Raw genomic sequence first — 19,885 nt, 5'->3', positions numbered from 1 at the left:
AATTGCATTTCCAAGGACTATTTCGAAAAAAAAAAAAATAGTGCTTAGATACGTACCATGTCTAATTACGTAGATTCTTTTTAAAGGTTGTGAGGATCATAATACTGTTTACGGCAATTTGATAATCCAAACCGTTCTGGAGGTATAATAATTATTGTTAAAGTTACCAATATTTCCTAAAATAACGTAGTCCTAGTTGCGATAAATTTTGAAAATGACATTTTTCTTCCCGATCAAAATGTAATGTTGAAAAGCCTGTCAATAATTTTCAAAATGTACAAAATATTCCTCTCACACACAAATTCCACATAAAAGTTGTGCAATTCATATTTTCTTTTCTCAATTTAAAAAAGCATTACATTCACCACATTAATAAAATATTGTTCACGAAACCAGTCAATTAAAAAAATAAAAAAATTTACAATATAATTAACCATATTTGCAGTGTAAAAAAACATATTTACAATATTTACCATAGCTAATTACATTCGGCATCATTGCTCATAAGTAGGGATGCGCACGAGACGAGTCGAGACACGGCTCTTCTAATAGAGAAATATACATTTTTCGAGTCGAGACATCACTTTTACAGCACATTTTCGAGACGAGACAGTCACAAATCTTGTCTCGTGCGCATCCCTACTCATAATTCAAATACGTATTAAAGTAAAATAAATTGAAATGTCCCTTAATTTTTTTAAAAATCCACATAAAATATACATTCACTAACATAATGAAAATGGCAATTTAACATTTCAATCGTAGACTTCAAAGCAGCAAAAGCAATTTTCTTTTGGGTGAATTTAGGCACCCCAAGTTTTGTAAACACGTTTCTTGCAACATGTGTTTTAGCTCCCCTGGATCCTATGACCAAGGGGAGAACCTCAAATCGCTTGTTATCATGGACCTAATGTTTAAGTCTTTCATACTTAGTTATTTTCTCTTCTTTTGCCCTTACATCCATGTCATTTCCTTCAAACGTAATGATAATGTCAATTACATACTAACACAGTTATTCTCAACAATTAGGTCTTGTTTCAATTGTACATTCTCAATATCAAACTCTAGCTCTTTACCCGTCTGATAGCCTCTTAACGCGCAATGTCTTTCAATAATTTGAACAATCTGGTTATGCCTGACTATACGTCTGTTGGCATAGTGATTTCTGATGATAAGTGATTTGGAGATACGCTCAATTTTTTGAAATTCTTAGAACCCCACTTCCTCCCCCTCTTCCACATCGAATTTCCAAAAACCCTTCCTTGGTGGTACCCTACGTCATAAATTATACATACTGTGCACATTTCAAGTTCCTACCTTAAGCGATTTGGCCTGTACGAGGATCAGTCAGTCGGGGGGGGGGGGGGGGTTGTTCATGAAGAACACCAATGTAATGTATTTCTATAAAACTGCATATAAGACAAAACAACTGGAAGTTCCAAACAATAAGTAGAAGAGATTTAAATTCAAACAGATGTACTGATGCCATTAAAAATTAAAACAACATTACACTACTACAATTATCCATATTTACAGTGATCTCCATACACACATATATATATACATATCACATATATACACACATATATATATATATATATATATCAAAGGCGCCGAATCAATGGGGCTTAGGGAGGCCGGAGCGCCCCAATGTTAATGATGTGGGGGAAGAGCCCCCTCAATATTAACGGTGTCGGAGTAGGGCCTCCTAATAAATTAGCTTAACATATTATTTCTCTTGTATTATAAAGTTTACTTTGAAATGTGCTACATGAATTTCACTTTAAATACGCATTTGAAATGTTATTAGGGATGGTATCGAGACGAGACGAGACTTTGTACAGTCTCGGTCTCGTCTCGGTTGAAAAATAGCTGTCTCGGTCTCGATCTCGTCTCGAGTCAAAAATCGCCGTCTCGGTCTCGTCTCGGTCAACAAATGCTTGTCCCGAACTCGGTCTCGGTCTCGAGGGCCATACCTCGGTCTCGTCTCGAAAGTCTCGAAATAAATAGGTGAAATTAAAATTGTAAAAGTATTATTATCGTACAGTCTGTCGTTTCTGCTTCTTCTTTTTGGCCTTATTCTTGACTTAGAATTATGGTGTACTTCTTCAGAGCTAATTTGCTAGCGCTGATGCCTTCCATGTGTGTGTTCCAGGTTCAATCATCAGTGGGGATATCATATCTGGGATATAATTCTAATAGTAACCCACATTTCACTTTCAGCAAGAGACTTTCTCATATAGCCTCAGGTCAGAACTGCCTATACAATTAAACTATATTAAATTAACTTCAGTACTATACAGTAGCAGGGTTGAAAAAAAACACGATTTTTTTTTTAAAAAAAAGATCGTTTTTTATGTTTAAAACATGTTTTTTTTGTTTAAAACGTTTTTAACGTTTAAAACAAATTACTTTGTTTTAAACCAAAAAAAACATGTTGAAAATGTTTATTTTGTTTAAAACAATAATCTAAATAGGCTTTTATACTCTTAGATATTGCTTGCCATCTATATTCAACCACTAGATCAAATTTCGGGAACTTCCCTAATCTCGATCCGCCCAAATGTTCAATTCCGGAGGAAGAAATCGGGAATTTCCCGATCTTCATTCACAGAATATGTAGTTTAGTTTCTTTATGTTACGTTCTATCAGGACTTTAAACCTCAATGCCTCAGTTTTAAACCTCAAATTAAGGCTGGAAGATGGTTTTGGTACCAATTCATTCCTGAAAGTTGCAGCTTTGCTGATGTGCATTTTATGTATGTGGGAGGAGGGTAAATATCGTGTTTTTTTCTTGTTTTTGTTTTTTCAGCAGTTTTCTGGGGACCATTCCCCCTCTTGGGAGATAGATTCATAAAAATCGTTACGTGAAGCAATGAAGTAGGCCACTACACGGTAATATCGTGAATTTGTACTTCTTGCTTATATGGGGTAGCAGGAAGGGGGCAAAGTTAGCCAATTTGTGGAGTTTTTTGACGTAAATTACATTTATTTTTACAACAATCAATAGCTCAGTCCTTAATTAAGCTAGAAAGATGATTTGGTACCAAAGTATTTTTGAGGGATGAAGCTTTCCGTCAGTTGCATTTTATGTATATAGGGGGTACGTATGTACGGCCGAGTGAGGGAGGATGAAGTTTTTTTTTTGTTTTTTTTTTTACTTTTTCATCAATTTTTTTTTCATCAGGTTTTGGCGGGTATTTCTTCCCCCTTTGTGGTACATCCATAAAAATTGGTATGTGAAGCAATGAAGTAGTCCCCTACATGATATTAACCTGTATGTGTACTTGTTGTTTATAGAGGAATAGAGGGTCAAATTTGGTTAATTTACATTTATTTTCGGGACGGTCCCATATAACACAAGATATATTTCACTGAAGTGGTCTAGAAGCATAATTCTTGTTTGTATACATGATGTGTGCAGCAAAAATGATTTTTATATGGACGTGGTACTTTAGTGGGGGAGGGGAGAGAATGTCTAATTCAATGAATGTTTTTCTGTGTATATTTTCTTTAAATATTTCCTACATAAAACGAATTCATTACGCAATGGCAGCAATGGCTACCATTTCTTATATTATTGTCACAAGTATGTGGCCTACACATTACCATCATTTTGTCAGCGTAGGGAGACTGCAAGGGTTGCCAGGGCCCCGCAAAGTCAATATTTTCATATTTTTAATGATTTTTTATGTCTTCTTTTTCTACGAATACGGCGGGAATTTCACGAATGTTACCTCGTTGGAACTTGTGGTCTATAAGCTTTCCAATGGTGTATAACTCATGACTCTGTGATAATTAGGGGGGTCTACCGTTTTGATAAAATCCCTGGCGGGTGGTTAGAGTTAATTGTTATGTCGTAGACACTAATCATTTTTAGCTATCCACATTGCAGATAAAGATGTATCTTGAAAACTGTTTAGTTAAAATGTCATTTGCTCCTTGTAGGCTAGTCACTGCTCTTTTCTATGAGTTGTATTGTATTTGTCAGAGTATTTCTTCTAACTTATGATGTGAGAACTGTTCATTATTGGAAATTATAGTGATCAAAAAATACCCAAGTTTTGAATTTGTGAATTTGGATCTTGGAATAATGTAAAAAGTGTGTTTAAGCTCCATTATTCTTGGAAATTAAGAAATGTTCAAATACTTCACTTGAATTTCTTTTGGTTTAGTTATACGCACATTGATGTGCAGAATTTCGTTTAGTAATTGCTGTTATAATAAGAATATAACTCTGCTTGTAATTTACTCCATGCACAAATCCTGCGGAGGATGGGTTGTTTGTTAGAAAACTAAATTAGCTTCTTCACTCTGATATTTTAGTTGTTTTAAACATGTCCAACCAGCATCGAAAAAAAAACACGTTTAAAACAATTTGTTTAAAACGTTTAAAACAAACTGAATAAAACAACAGCCCTCGTTTTAAACATGTTTTAAACATTTTGTTTTAAACATATCAACCCTGTACAGTAGTTTATTTCCTTCCTTTGAATCAGAATTGTTCAATACCGGTACCTCGTAATGGATAACGCAACACATAGCAGGACGAATGTATTTAATCTTACCGATCCCCCCCCCCCCCCAAAAGAAGAAAACTTTCTTATTTTATATATATAAATAAAATATATTTCAAAGTTTGGAGCCCTTAAAAGTTGCAGAATGACAACCCACCGCCCATCCCCAGAAGTCAGTTCTGGATCCGCCCCTGTACCGAAATTGAAATTTTACAACTTCTCATTTATTATCCAATACATTCTGCTTTGACTGTCAACTTAAAAACAGAATATAACGTTCATTATCTTAACAAATAGGGTAAATTATTACTACAATATATTTTGTTTAAAATTGATCAAATGCTTTATTACCGTTTCACATCTACGTGTTTAATTGACACCTTATAACACGAAATTCCTGAACTTTGTGGTGGGAGCTACGGCACTCATCTTTGCTATTTGGTCTAGGAATTAATTCGTGCGGGTGGACAAGAGATGGCGCAACGAACGGAGCGTCCCACAGTTCCGTGTATCCACACATGTGTTGCAAACCCCTGTCATCGCGTATCGTTCGTAGTATAGGGCAGTGGATTAAAGCGTCAACAACACCAGTTTGTAGTTAAGTGAACATGGCGCAATTTGTGCCTGATAAAGTGTTTTTGCGGGGTGTCCTGCTGCATTACTTTAACATGCAGAAAAGTGCGACTGAAAGTCATCGTATTTTGGTGGAAGTGTATGGTGACCATGCTCTAGCTGAGCGAACGTGTCAGAAGTGGTTTGCACGGTTTAGAAGTGGTGATTTCGGCTTGGCAGACCAAGAGCGAGCTGGACAGCCAAAAAAATTTCAAGACGAAGAATTGACAGCATTGCTCGAGCAGGATTCGTGTCAAACGCAGGAACAACTTGCAGCAGCATTAGGCGTTGATCAAACAACAGTCTCCAAACGCTTGAAAGCCATGGGAATGATTCAAAAGATGTCGCATTGGGTTCCACATGAATTGAAAGACAGAGACGTTGAAAGACGAAAAACCATTTGCGAATTGCTGCTTCAACGACAGAGCAGAAAGGGGTTTCTGCATCGAATTATTACGGGTGATGAGAAGTGGATCCATTACGAGAACCCTAAATGAAAAAAGGCCTGGGTAAAACCAGGTGAACCAGGTCCATCACAACCAAAACGAGATATTCACTGTGCAAAGGTTATGCTGTGCATATGGTGGGATATGAAAGGTGTGGTGTACTATGAGCTGCTGCAACCGGGTGAAACTATGAATGGAGAACGTTATCGACGACAATTAATGCGTTTGAAGCAAGCTCTGGCCAGAACACGACCAGAATGGGAGAACAGACATGATAAACTTATTGTTCAACATGATAACGCTCGCCCACATGTCGCAAAACCGGTCAAAACCTATTTAGAAAATGTCGGATGGGAAGTTTTACCCCACCCGCCGTATTCACCAGACGTTGCTCCTTCGGACTACTACTTGTTCGATTGCATGAACAACGATTTGATTGGACAGCGGTTTACTTCTTCAGAAGATATCGAAACATGGGTCTCTGACTGGATCGCTTCCAAGGATGAGGACTTCTTTCGCCACGGAATCCGTACATTGCCTGACAGATGGGCGAAAGTGGTGGCTAGCGATGGACAATATTTTTCTTAAGGTATTTATGTATTTTGTGTTTGTACTACAGCTTCAATGTGTGCGTACCAACCGCACGAATTAATTCCTAGACCAAATATGTGTGGTCTCAGGTTGCATCACGAAACAAGTTAGATTCATAGTCCGACGTTTCGCATAGTTCGCGTCTAAATTTAAGTACATTCTGTTTCTTATACAAGTTCCTAAAGTTGTAATGCATTACATACGCATATATCCACTGCCGTAACATAGATTAAGCTTATTCTTGAGCTCTTAGCGGTGCATGTGATCTTTATTCGAGAAAACCAATCGTGCGTTCATTACGTTTAAATTTTATATTGATTGAAAATTACTTGCGATACATGAACATACATATTATATAAGTATATAGGTAATTCGAGCTATCTGTATCTATTTTCTCTCTCTCGCCAAAATAAGTGATTCTTAACTTTCTAGTTTTCTTTTGTATTCATTTTCGTAGTTTTGCAGCAACATGAAGTATTAAATAGTCAATTTTTTTCGCTGTCCGACTTTCGTTAAATTTTGGATCCAATATTACCCTATCTTACCTAGTAAATTTATACAGTATATATATGAACATTAGTGGTAGACTATGCTAAGTCACTTTTTGGTCAAATTGAGTTAGAATACTTTTTTCGTAGACTATGTTCTTTCTAGTGCTGTGATAATGTAAGTCTAAAAGCATCCTATTCCTTTGTAACTGCTTAGTATAGTTTGGAAAACAGTACTATAGCTACTATAAGTAGATCTTAATTAAGGAACCGGTTTTTCGCTTCTCCTGTAAAATTAGGAAATTATGACTTGGTTTAGAATTTAGGACAGAATGGCAGGAGGACAAAATGGCAGGGGACATAATGGCAGGAAATAAAGGCAGGAGGACAAAATGGCAGGGGACATAATGGCAGGAAATAAAGGCAGGAGGACAAAATGGCAGCGGACGAAATGGCAGGAGGACGAAATGGCAGCGGACAAAATGGCAGGAAGTTAATTTGGCAAAAATTATAGTATAACTCCCAGGGCTCGTATTTTTAGGGTTCACCTATTGTGTTTGTTAGTAGGTAACGGTTCTCGATTTAGTCATTTCTACCTCAATGTCCAAAGCATATAAATACAGCTAAATTGAACCAAGAGCGAAAAGAGAGTAAATATCAGTTATCCATGTCTTAACTTTTTTCTTAAATTTATTCCTTTTTAACCATCTTCCAATTGATATCTTGGTTTATAATAATTCTAAGTAGTACAACTTATATTTATGACGAAAGAATTTTCCCGTGGACTCCCTCTGAATTTCTCTCAGGGTCTAGCTATCATGTGACAAAGAATTAAATCTACTAACTGCTTTCACACACAATATAATTTTGAAACTTGGGAGCCTAGTGGTATCTTTGTGTCTGTAGTATGTAATAATGCTGATACGTTATTCTCTTGAACATCTTAATGGTATTTGTCGTTTGACTTCAGAAGACTGAGTTTAGCCTGCAAGTACAAGTTGCCTATAGTTAAAACATATCAGATGTACGATCTTGTTTAATAAAACCTGCCCCTCCCCCTTCTCTATCTGAAAAGCTCTATATTGTTATTCACATATGAAATTCAAAGACAAAAGCAATCGTCTTTATCCAGTCATATTTTTATTTCAAGTGTAAGTATTAAAATGTGCTACGCATGGTTGCAAGAGGCTTTTTTTTTTTTTTTTGGTTAATACTGAACTTATGTACCTAATATTGGAACTAATTTTCTTCAGGAATTGATGTAAGAAGCGGCCTCGTGATTTTCGACCAATTATTTCATCACAGGTATCTATGAGCAACGAGATAACAACAGTGGAAGACAAACTTCATTCTTCTCAAACTTGGTACTTTGAAAAACTTATGAAAGTAGTTTCGTCATCCAAATACATATTCAATCAAATCAGTTTCAGAAGTAGCATTACTCTTATGATAACGTAATGGCTGTAAGCAGTGGCGTATTTAGGGGGGCTTCCGGGCTTAAGCTCCCCCGAAATCTTACTATACTAAAATATATGAAATATCTTGCAGAATTTTCACATTTTCAGTAGTGATGAGCAAATGCAAGACCAAGACCAAGACCCGGGTGGTCTTGGTCTTGGTCTTGGTCTTGGTCTTGGCCTTACACTGGAACCCTCGGTCTTGGTCTTGGTCTTGCACACCTAGTCTTGGTCTTGGTCTTGGTCTTGCACACCCAGTCTTGGTCTTGCTTGCAAGAGTCTTGCAATTTTTGCTTTTAAGAAATCTATGATTTTCATAAGTAAATTTTACTCTGGATATAAGGGATAATAAATCCTACATTGCGTCAACAGTGAGGGAAATACAAAGTACGTTTCTAAATGTAATATATTTTACCTTCGTGTAAGTGTGATGATACTGTACAACATAGGCGATGACCTTTACTTTTTTTTTCAATGGGTGATCACGCTTCACTACTTATAAGATAAATCACAACATTTCGTAATATTTTTTATATGTTTTAACTGATCCAATACTCCACTGGTTCCCAAACTGGGGAGGCTACCCCTGACAGTGAGACGCATGAAAGAAAACCAAGATGGCACAGATTACTTAAATACCATAAATTGCAAAATTATTTTTACACTCTAAAGGCTTCATATTTTTTTCTTTCCAACCACGATTAGCTCATCTTTGTATTGAACAAACTCCCAATTAACTAACTAACTAACTAACTAACTCTATGGCCTATGGAACCCGGAGGTTCAATGCGCGTTCACAAAAGGTCTCCACTGACTTCTATCCTTAGCTAACTGCATCCAGTTTCTACTTTGTATTCCTATCTCTGAGAGATCCATCTTAATATTTTCCTCCCATCTGCGCCTATGTCTTCCTAATGGTAGTTTTCCAATTGGTCTTCCAGTCAAGACTTTGAAAGCGTTTCTACTTTCTTCCATTCTAGCTACATGACCCGCCCACCTAAGCCTCCTAGATTTGATGACCCTGAAAATGTTGGGTAAACCGTATAAATTATGTAGTTCCTCGTTATGAAGTTGTCGCCATTCCCCATTCCCGTTCCTCTTGGGTCCGAATATTCGTCTCAGGATCTTGTTCTCGAATACTTTCAGTCTACGTTCTTCCCTCAGAGTAAGCGACCATGTTTCGCAACCATACAGAACAACAGGCAGGATTATTGTTTTATATAGTCTATTTTAAGCTTCAGATTCCTCGACAAAATTCACGACGACAAGAGATTTTGAACCGAATAGTAACACGAATTCCCTGCTTTTAGTCGACATTTAATTTCTTCGTGTATATGATTGTCGTCTGTTAATATTGATCCTAGATATTTGAAACTATCCACTTTATCAAAAGTATTATTTAATATTTTAACACATCCATAATTTGCTGTATTACGGTCCCGACGCACTTCCACGTATTTAGTTTTCTCTGCATTCACTTCTAAGCCCATGTCCCTGCAAGCGTTTAATAAGATCTCTGCATTTCTTTCTATTGTTCTCCTATCATCCCCTACTAAATTTACATAATCAGCATATGCCATAACCTGGTGAATACCGTTCAACTCTAGACGCTGGTTGCTATCTTTGATTTTCCTTATAGCGTATTCCAGAACAAAGTTAAATAATATGGCGACAACGCATCTCCTTGTTTCAGGTCATTTTCGACGTGAAAGCTCGTGGACAAAAATTTGCCTACCCCGACTTTACTTTGAGATTCATTTAAACATATCTTAATTAATCTAATTAGCTTTCTCGGTATTCCAAGTTCTGTAAGAACGTTGTATAATGTTTCTCTCCTAACCGAGTCGTACGCCTTTCTAAAATCAATAAATAGTTGATGTACCGGGGTATTGTATTCCCACTTTTTTTTCGAGTATTTGGCGAATGGTAAATATTTGGTCGATAGTTGATCGACCGAATTAAATATTGAAATTTTGTTTTACTGATTCTAATATGTACTATATGGGGCAGAAACAAGGACATTACGCAAGAACGATGAAACAGTTACACTTTTGAAATGTGGGCATAGAGAAAAAAGGAGAGAATCAGCTGGGTCGAACGGAAAACGAATGCGAAGGTTTTAGAAATAGTAGCAGTAGAGGAGAAAAGAAGAATTTTAGATGTAATTAAGAGGAGGACATTGGCTGAGGAGGAACTGTATTATGAGGGAGTGCTAGAGGGAGGGGGCGAAGGAGATTGTAGTTGAAGAAAGATATTAAGACAGAAAATTGCTACGTTAAGACGAAGAGACTAGCTGAGGACAACAGTCATCGAAGCTTCTCAGCTGCAGCAAGTGACCTGCCAATAATGGCAGAATAGCTATTATTATGACGATGATATGTTTTGCAATATTGACCAAAAAAGAGAGTTAAACTCCCTCTATAAAAATTGTTGTGGAAGCACCTCAGGATTCTGACACACGCATTTTTGGATAGGGCACATACTAGTTCCTAAGTAAAGTCTTGACCCGACTGCGGTAGGTCCCATAGTTTTGGAGCTATGGACCTTTAAAATTCCTTTTTTCATGTTTTTGGCAGCCTGTAACACGTAAACCGTCGCTTGTAGAGGGATAAATTCTTAAGGTCTTTTGAATTTGGCTAATCAGAGTGCTCCTTTAACCCGCGTATATTCGACGATAACCGTTCGGGATAAAATCTGCTCGCCATGTAGACCTAATTTTATTACAAAATGACGACTGTCTATTTACTTTATTTTATAGTTCTTCCATATTCACTTTCAAATGATCGGCGCCAGTTGCCATCTAATAAAGTTGATGCGTTTGTTGCTTCTAGTACACAACCGCTTTGAAAAAGAAGCAATAAAGGCATCAAATGTGGGAGATGAATTTAGAACACCAAAATGGTACATGCCTAGCACACCTTGTGCTGTTAGGGTTTCTTCAGAAACATTTTGTAAAACAATTGAAAACACATCGCGCGGTTTGTATTTTGAAATTTTGCGTATACTTGGATTTGTTTAAGTATTTCTTTCTACTGTGTTTGCCTGTAGCTTCAGTTCATAAGCCTTTATAATTAGATACCCAACATATTTGGCAATCACGCAGAAAACAACACCGAAGATTCTACACTTGTGTTAACACACAGGCTGTGTGTCATTTCAACTAGCGGCATTTGACACACAACTCCAAACGTAGAGTGAGTTGTTCTAACCACTTGTTTGTGTTATATTTTAACACAATCGTGCTAACACATAGACATGCCGTTGAAGTAATACAACGATTTTTTACAGTATAGGCACTTCCAGTAGAACTACAAGGATTAAATTTGACAAAGTTTTTAGCCTCCTGGGACTATATAGAAAATTTCCAAAAGTGAATATTTTCCATTTTTAGCAGCTTTAAAGAGACAAAAAACTGTGTAATTTAAATAGACTTTTTGGATGTACAAAATCTCATATTTTAGGTACCGTAATTGAAATCGGAATAAAAACTAGGAATTTTGGTATGTTAGTAGGTTTATGAGGCGCGAGGCCGTAGGATGAGAAATTTTGTATCTGGCGATAAATTCCCACCTACTTAAAACTAAACTGATTATATAAACATTCAATTTTGCCAATTGCCAAGTTCATAAAGAAATTGAAAATCACAGCAACTGGGTAAGTAAGAAAATGCTAATCCAAATGTCAATTGAAAGAAACGGAAGTCTTTTAAGTAAATATTTGCAGCAACGCATTCTAATTTTCCAACTTGGTCAAAAGTTAGCAGGGTTGGAAAAAATACAGTTTTTTTTTAAAAAAAAGAACAAAACGCGTGTTTAAAACACGAAAAAAGTGTTTAAAATGTTTTAAAGATGTTTTAAAAAACACACAAAAAAGTACATGTTTTAAACATTTTGAACAGTTTAAAATATTATTTTAAACATATTTCAAAATCGTGTAATCACGTATATATTAAGACTTTTTGCTCTTTCAACCGATCTTTTCATTTATTTTATTCTCTTTAAGACTACACAGTGTTGGGTACAGAACATTTCCGTATAGATTAGTAATTTTCAACTTATTTCATATAACGACCCCTTTTATTACACCCTCTTGCCAGTGACTCTCATACAGTAAGTATTTTCTTGGATATAGTAAGCTTTTAAGGTAGATTTTAAAATTTACCAACTATAGAGGTTTCACACAATCTATCAATATACATGGCAAAACAAAAGTCCTCACCATCCTTGTGCGTTGACAACGGGTTGAGGGAGAATGATGAATCTTGGAAGTGGTCTGACACATCAGATGGTGCTATCAAGCATCATGGCGAACATCTGTGCTTAGTATTCGAAATTTCAAATGCAAATCGTGTCATGTTACATGAGGGCTTGAATTTTACCAGAAATGCTGTTGTGCGGTTATTTTAACCATAAAGAAAATCATTTCGAGTTACCGCTTCTAAAAGTTTTGTAGTTATGCCTTTAGGGGCTAAGCTAGCGTTTCGTGGAGGCGGGTGAGATTTTTGTTGCAAGATTTGATTACTATTTCAACACTGGTGCTAATAAAATTATTTTATAATAATAGGGCTACGGTTTCGAAAAGTAATGTTTGAAGCACACTTCATATTCTGCTAACTTTATATTTTCTGCAAGTCTATGTAATTGGTTGTTTTTTGAGTCAAAAATTTATTGACGAAAGGTAATATTTGGGGCGTTCAGAGCACAATAGATCCAAATCCATTTTCAATAAACTTCAGTTTTCCTCAGCAAATGAATTCTATTTCAAAAAATAATACTTCGCAGTCAAGAATCCAAAACAAATGTAACTAAAACCATGCGAAAAGGCGTGGGATAGTTTCATATGACAGCCGCTAGTAAGGGCGTCAGTGGAACAGGAGGGCAACCACCCTCATCCGCACCCTGCATTTCAGATTTTGGGGACGGTAAGACAGTTTTAGAAATCTTTTGATAAGCAAAGTCCAACAGAATAAGCCTGAGGTAATTACACCGAATAAATACGAAGAACATACAGATGATTAAAACTGGGAAGTTGCTTAGGTCCAATTTCCTGAATTTTAAGCAGGCCCGAAACTCGAAAGTAGAGCCACCTTTGAAATCCTTGGGTAAAAAAAATATACAAGAAAGCAATATAGGCCTATAGCTCCTTACGGCCAATGATCAAAATCCGTATTTATTCGGTGCAAGGACTTCAATTTTTAAATGTTGGACTTTGCTAAGCAAAATGTTTCTAAATCTGCATTACTGCCCCAAAAATCTGAAATTCAGGGTAGAAGACGGATGATTTCTAAACGAACGCCCCTATCTAGCGGCAATCATACAAAATTCTAGATTCCTTTTTTTCAGGTAGTTTTTCTTTCTTTCATCTCGGATTCGTGGTTGTGAAAATATGACATTTTACGTCGATGTATTCTTTTAGACACATTCTGCATTTATGTAACGTAATTATGCATCATTGACTATGACATTCGGAGCTTGACTTGTTAATAATTCCAACGCTGCAACATACACAATACAAGTATCATGTTAATATCTTAAATGTATGAGCAAGGAGGGGGAAGGGAAAATTAGCCCTCCTCCCCATTCCGTCAACGCCCTTGTCTAGCGGTTGTCCTATGAAACTCTGGTCCACACGCTTTCCCGTGTTTTTTGTTTCATTTATTTCATACCCTATGCTACGAAGATATTACTTTGCTGAGCAAAAGTGAACCTTTCTGAAAATGAACTTGGATCCCTTGTGCTCTAAATGTTGAGTTGAAGCCAAATTTATCCTGCAACCCAAGTTTGTTCGAAACATATAAAATTAGTTTGTTTAGTTTGATTGATTACATCTTGCATCAGTAGCAAGGCTATATTAGACAGGGCTTTTTGTTTAAAGTGGGATCTGACCCACTAATTTTGAAATTTTACGTGGGATCGCAGTCAAAATCTATACAGCAAATTCCGACGCCTCGTGTCTCTATCCTCAAAAATTAATGTTAAAAGACTGAATATTGCACCCTGTAGCGTGGTACATACATACAAACACACAAATTGAGATCAAATTGTCCCAGACCTTGACGTTCAGCACTAACGTTATAATAAGTATCACACTTGGTTAGTTACACGATCGACTGCCATACCTTGCGTTTCTCACCTGGTCACTTCATACAAGCTATGCCAAGTTGTAAAGTTTCAAAGAAAATTTAGAACTGTGGTGGGGAAGAGGTACGAAATAAAATTTTCATAATATAATGAAAAAGATATTGTTGATACAAAATTAGTTGTTACCTGAAGTTTCCAGTTGCATCTCAGCCACACCACTGACGTTAGATTCATCAGAAGCAATTTTCGGATCAACATTTTTACCATTTGTTTGGGTTTCCATTTTTACCAAGCATTGCATTTTTCATAATGATTTTCGTTCTTGGAACTAAACCACCCATTTCTTTCTTACACGTTTTGTGACAAACTCGTTTGATCGTTTACTTACCTGATTGAGTTTGAGTTACTCTAATAAATTTGTATCAAATCATGTCCTTCTTTTCTTCACGCATAATCCATGTTAAACGATTCCATGTTGTACGGAGACAGAACTAACATGTACTGTACAAACGAATGCTTGCGATATTTTAATTTCAGAACCTCAACGTCGCAATGAATACAACACAACAGTTTGTTTCCGTGATAATTATTTTATTTATTTTTTAATATCAGTTCTATAAGTAGTCCAACCTTCGACTACGACACTTTCTCGCAAGTTAACTGAGAAGCATTTAAACAATACAATATACGTTAAAAATAAGGGGGAAAAGAGACAAAATAAATTGTAGATCACCACATTGACCTGCTGTAGCCACGAGAAATCAAACCATTCACATGGGAAGAAAATAGTCTTCTGATTGGGGAGCACTTTTGGACAGTTCTCTTGCTCTGGAAGATTTCTTTTTTTTTACGAACATAAAATAAAATGCAAATAAACATATGTTTAAGACAAGTCTTCAAAATAAACGTGTTTAAAACAAAATGTTTAAAACATAAACAAAATTTGTTTTAAACAAAATCAATTGTTAAAAAAAAGTTTTATTCATTTGTTTTAAATATTTTGTTTTAAACAAAACAACCCTGGAAGTTAGTAAATTTGGGACGAAGCCCAAACTAGCAAAAACTTGAACTAATTACATGAACCTTCGATTGTGCCACCTGCAAAGTCTATAAAAGAAGTGACAATTCACAGCAACTAGGTAACTAAGAAAATGTTAAGCTAAGTCAATTGAACTTAACGGCAATCTTCTGAACAAGGAATTTGCCAACTTGATCAGAAGTAGTGGCTTTTGGGGGGAGGATTCTCCTTTCTCCCTGCTGAGACAAGACTTAGCTTTTTTGGTCCTCCTGAATAAGTCATAGTCCCCCAAGAAAAACTTCCTGGGTACACCCCTGTATGATTATTTAATTATATTTGTCACTATTTTATTTCTCAGTTTCGTATCTATGCACTTTCGATCGTACGCAGTTTCGACGCTACGCAGTTTCGACCGTACGCAGTTTCGATCGTACGCAGTTTCGACGCTACGCAGTTTCGATCCTACGCAGTTTCGACGCTACGCAGTTTCGGTCGTATACAGTTTTGATCCTACTCCGATTTTTCCCTATATAACTTCAAAAAAAAATACTATTACTTAATATTCTGTGATTATAAAATAATTGTTTTTTTATTGTTCGATCATAAGACCTTATCTGTTTTCGATCCTACGCCGGTTTTAGTTTCGATCGTACGCAGTTTCGATAGTACGCAGTTTCGATGCTACGCAGTTTCGATCCTACGCATGTAACCCGTTATTTATTTTTTAATATCAGTTCTATAAGTAGTCCAACCTTCGACTACGACACTTTCTCGCAAGTTAACTGAGAAGCATTTAAACAATACAATATACGTTAAAAATAAGGGGGAAAAGAGACAAAATAAATTGTCTAAATAATCGATTTACATCAGTGAGGTAAATAGTAGACTAATTTGTGTACAGTTTGGCACTAATATTAAAAATACGATCTGTAGGATTTGTGAACTCAGTGGGTGTGAGTTTCCGGCGAACTTTAGTGATTGGCACCACACTTTGTCATCCGAACGTAGTTTAAGAGAGGTTCTACCATGGGAATGGAAAACTGATCAAAAAGATCGTTATTTTCCTGACTGATATCTTCAATTCCCTAATTCGCTATTTCTGTCATAAATACAGGCTACGGTATCATTATGTGCAAATGACAACATGCCATGTTCAGGAAGTACTGAAGTACTGCAATCAGTAAATTCATCTGATTGTGAGTATTCGTAACATCTGATTTGTGTTTCCGGCAGAAGTACACATCTATATGATATAACCTGGTATTGATAATTCTTTTACAGATAGCAAATCTCGAATTTCTTGCTGTTTGACTGCACTTCTTCTGATGAAACATAGATAAATTGTATGCCTGATATACTATATCAACACAAAACCTACACATCTGTTCAATTTTTAAGATCGTGAATTTCACATCACTGCAACAACTTATAACTCAGAAATTACTCAAGTCAAGATAGAGGATGCAACTTTACCCACTTGTTACCGTACAAATATAGTCTAATTTGTGCAATTAGGGATTTTTCACTTCTGTCCTTCCTGAGATATTTGATGGTGAAAATACACGATTTTCGAAAGTTCGCAAAGTTTAAAAATTTCCAAAAAATCAAGTATAAGGTTTTCAGACCTGAAACTTGTTTGGGACGTTGTTTACTATCTAGCCTCTATGTAGACAAAAAATTGAAGGTGAGTCTTATTTATTTCGTTTCAAAATGTACCTTCCAAAATGGCCATTTCTAGGTTTCTAACCTTAATGTTCAGAGCTTCTTTTTTCAACGTTTTAAAGTACGTCTCAATATGCAAAGAACACATAATGTTGTCCATTCCATTATCTTTCATATGGTTTCGGTTTGAACTCATTATCTTTAAAACCTAAAAAGTTTCAGCGTTTAACATAATCGACTGAGAAGTGCAAAATACGCTCAGGCGCCTATACAAAATGGCCGCCACAAACAAATCTGCGCGGCTGAAAAATACATGAATACCCGTTTTCAACTCCCTAAATGTGGTACAAGCTTAGGTAAGAAAAAAAAAAAATTCAAAAATAAATAAATTTTGTCAGCAACCTCTGACCTGGAAATTGGTCGATTTCATTTGCATTGGCCCCTGTTTGGATATGGGACTACCTGTAATTTTGATGCCTTCCTTTGCGTCATTCCATTCCAAATCATCACAGCGAAAAACCTCACAATCTCAAATTGTGATGAACGTTGGTGAAAAGCAAGACCCTGTGGAGTAAACATTTGCCAAGTTATAAGCTCCAGTGATAAGTAGTTGTCAGGTAGCAGTGTTGCGAACCTGACAAAAAAGTACCATTTTTCACAAACATGCCAACAGAAAAAAAAATCATAATTCGCTCCTAATTTAGATAGAAACGTCACGTTGTTGTAAAGCTGAAGGAATGCCTTTTCAATAAAAGAGTAGGTGTAGACCATTTCTGTTATTTTTTGGGTCAAGGACACACACTTTGACCTTTGACCTCAAATATCTTAAAAAAAAAAAAACATTTTTGATTTTTCTTAAAAAAAACATTTTTGATTTTTGTTAAAAAAAAAAAATAATGTTGTGTAGTGTCATGGTGTCCACCTGTTGTGTAACTTTCATGTTGGCATTGCTACGGGAACAGGAGTTAGAAAGTAATGAATTTGGTAGACTTCAATAAAAATGCCTTATTAAATGGGTGGGTATGATGTTTCAAGTGTGATATAAATACCCTTGAAACAAGGAAATGTTGCACATTTCAAAATGTATTCACCTACAAGTGAAAAGGGTGTTGCTTTATCCTTTGCATTCTCTCTCTCTTGTGTGGTAATAACGTCTGTAGCTGGTAAATTATATGTGCGACCAGGAGCTGTGCACGGGTCCATTCAAGCCAGAACATGGAGTGATTTGAACAGTCAGAATATCAGGAGGTTGGTGATAAACATACGATGATGATGGAGTATGGGGATGAAGGAAGTTAATGAGAACTTTCTGTGTGTAAGCATACATGGGGTCATCACATGTCCTAAGCACCATGCATCATTATAAACAAATGTCACAAATACATTCGCTTCCTCCAGTGAAACTGATTGTCGTAAAATGTTCCTGTGGTGCACTACACTTTCTGCTGCTGCAGAATACTTTTTCACAACTAACTTCTCAACTGGCACTGGTATGAATGCATGAAGCTTTTTGTGTTCCTAGTACTGGTCGTACTGTGTCAAATCGTGCACTCAGAACTTTATCTGCAGCAGTAACTTCTTGGTGGGTAACATGCGAACAGTTCATGTTGTGCACTTCTTCTCTGCCATATCAAACAGCTACTGTGGAGTAATTATTTGGTCTGAAGATCTGTGCTGCAAACTTGCTCTAGCGGGTAGCCGCTTTATTGTCCCTCCAAGCCTATCACAGACACTCCTGCCATGAAGAAGTGCAACTCAGTATAGATTCCAAAGTCATCGTAGTGGTGCTGCAAATTTGTGAACTTTTTCCTGTTCTTCTATTGTGCACCACTGCCATCAAAAAAGTAACGTACCTTAGATATTGTGTTGATGTTTTCTTTCATGTAAACACATGTACAGCAGTGGTGTCATGTTGCATGCAGTCCGAGATAATGATACGGTTAGTGTGTGCGATTCCGTCTGCAGGAGTTTCACGAAAATAAACAGCAAAGAGCTTGTGCATTGTTCCAATAGAAACCCTGGACCTCGTCCTGCAAAATAAAGGAATAATTTTCCGCAAAGTTATATATAACAACAACTTCAACTACAGTTAACACATCTTTAGTGTCTTTCATATAGCTTGCCTGTTGGGTTGCAATAAAAGCCTGTGCCTGCAAGAGAGTTAATTTAGAAATAAATAGGTCAGGAAATTCGTTAGTTGACTTCACTAATGTCTCAAGGTCATGTATATGAGAAGTAACCCACTGCTTGTAAGTAACATATTCACTTGCATTCTGGTGAAGAACATTAACCAGAATGCCCCTACCTTGTCAGCTCCTTGGTATTTAGTACACTGCTGGAAGAAGTACTGCACTTGAGGTGGGTTGCACATCATAATTTACAGGCAGTGGTGGTAAGCTGATAAGCAGACCTCTTAATTTTCAACAACTTACACAGCTTACATCCCCAGCCTCCTGATATTCTGACTGTTCAATCACTCATGTTCTTGCTTTAGTAGAGCGGTGCACAGCTCCTGATCGCACATACAATTTACCAGCTACAGACGTTATCACACAAGAGAGAATGCAAAGGATAAAGCAACACCCTTTTCACTTGTATATGAGTACCATTTTGAAATGTGCAACATTTCCTTGTTTCAAGGGATTTGTATTACACTTGGAAGATTCTTACATCGTATCCCCCCATTTAATATGGCATTTTTATTGAAGTCTCCTAGGTTCGTTACTTTGTAACTCCTGTTCCCGTAGCCGTCCCAACATGAAAAATACCCAACAGGTGGACACCATGACACATGTATTTGTTTTAAACAAAAATCAAAAATGCATTTTTTCAGATATTTGAGGTCAAAGGTCACAGTGTGTGACCTTGATCCCCAAAAGTAAAACAAATGGTCTACACTTATTTTTGTTGAAGGGGCATTCCTTCAGCTTTACAAGCCCAGGCTAAATTAGGAGCGAAGTAATGATGACAACTACTTATCACTGGAGCTTAAAACTCGGCAAATGTTGTTTACT

General features: G+C 36.5%; 1 protein-coding gene across 15 annotated transcripts in view; it reads right to left on the bottom strand.

Annotated features, from left to right (window-relative positions):
* The window catches only part of LOC145678400 (CREB-regulated transcription coactivator 1-like), a 783,526-nt gene that overhangs the window by 216,783 nt on the left and 546,858 nt on the right, over positions 1-19,885 (bottom strand). For 13 of the 15 annotated variants that reach the window (XM_081748495.1, XM_081748498.1, XM_081748486.1 and 10 more), the window contains one exon: positions 17,334-17,435. The exons of the other annotated variants lie outside the window; for them this stretch is intronic. In XM_081748495.1, coding sequence (XP_081604621.1) covers positions 17,334-17,435 — 102 coding nt within the window. The remainder of the gene's footprint in view (positions 1-17,333; positions 17,436-19,885) is intronic. 15 annotated transcript variants of the gene reach the window in all.

This window comes from Thermobia domestica, chromosome 2, assembly GCF_964235325.1.
Source record: "Thermobia domestica chromosome 2, izTheDome1.hap1.1, whole genome shotgun sequence".
NCBI lineage: Eukaryota > Metazoa > Arthropoda > Insecta > Zygentoma > Lepismatidae > Thermobia > Thermobia domestica.
Note: the sequence above shows the minus strand (reverse complement) of the source record. Positions and strands in the feature narration are given on the sequence as shown.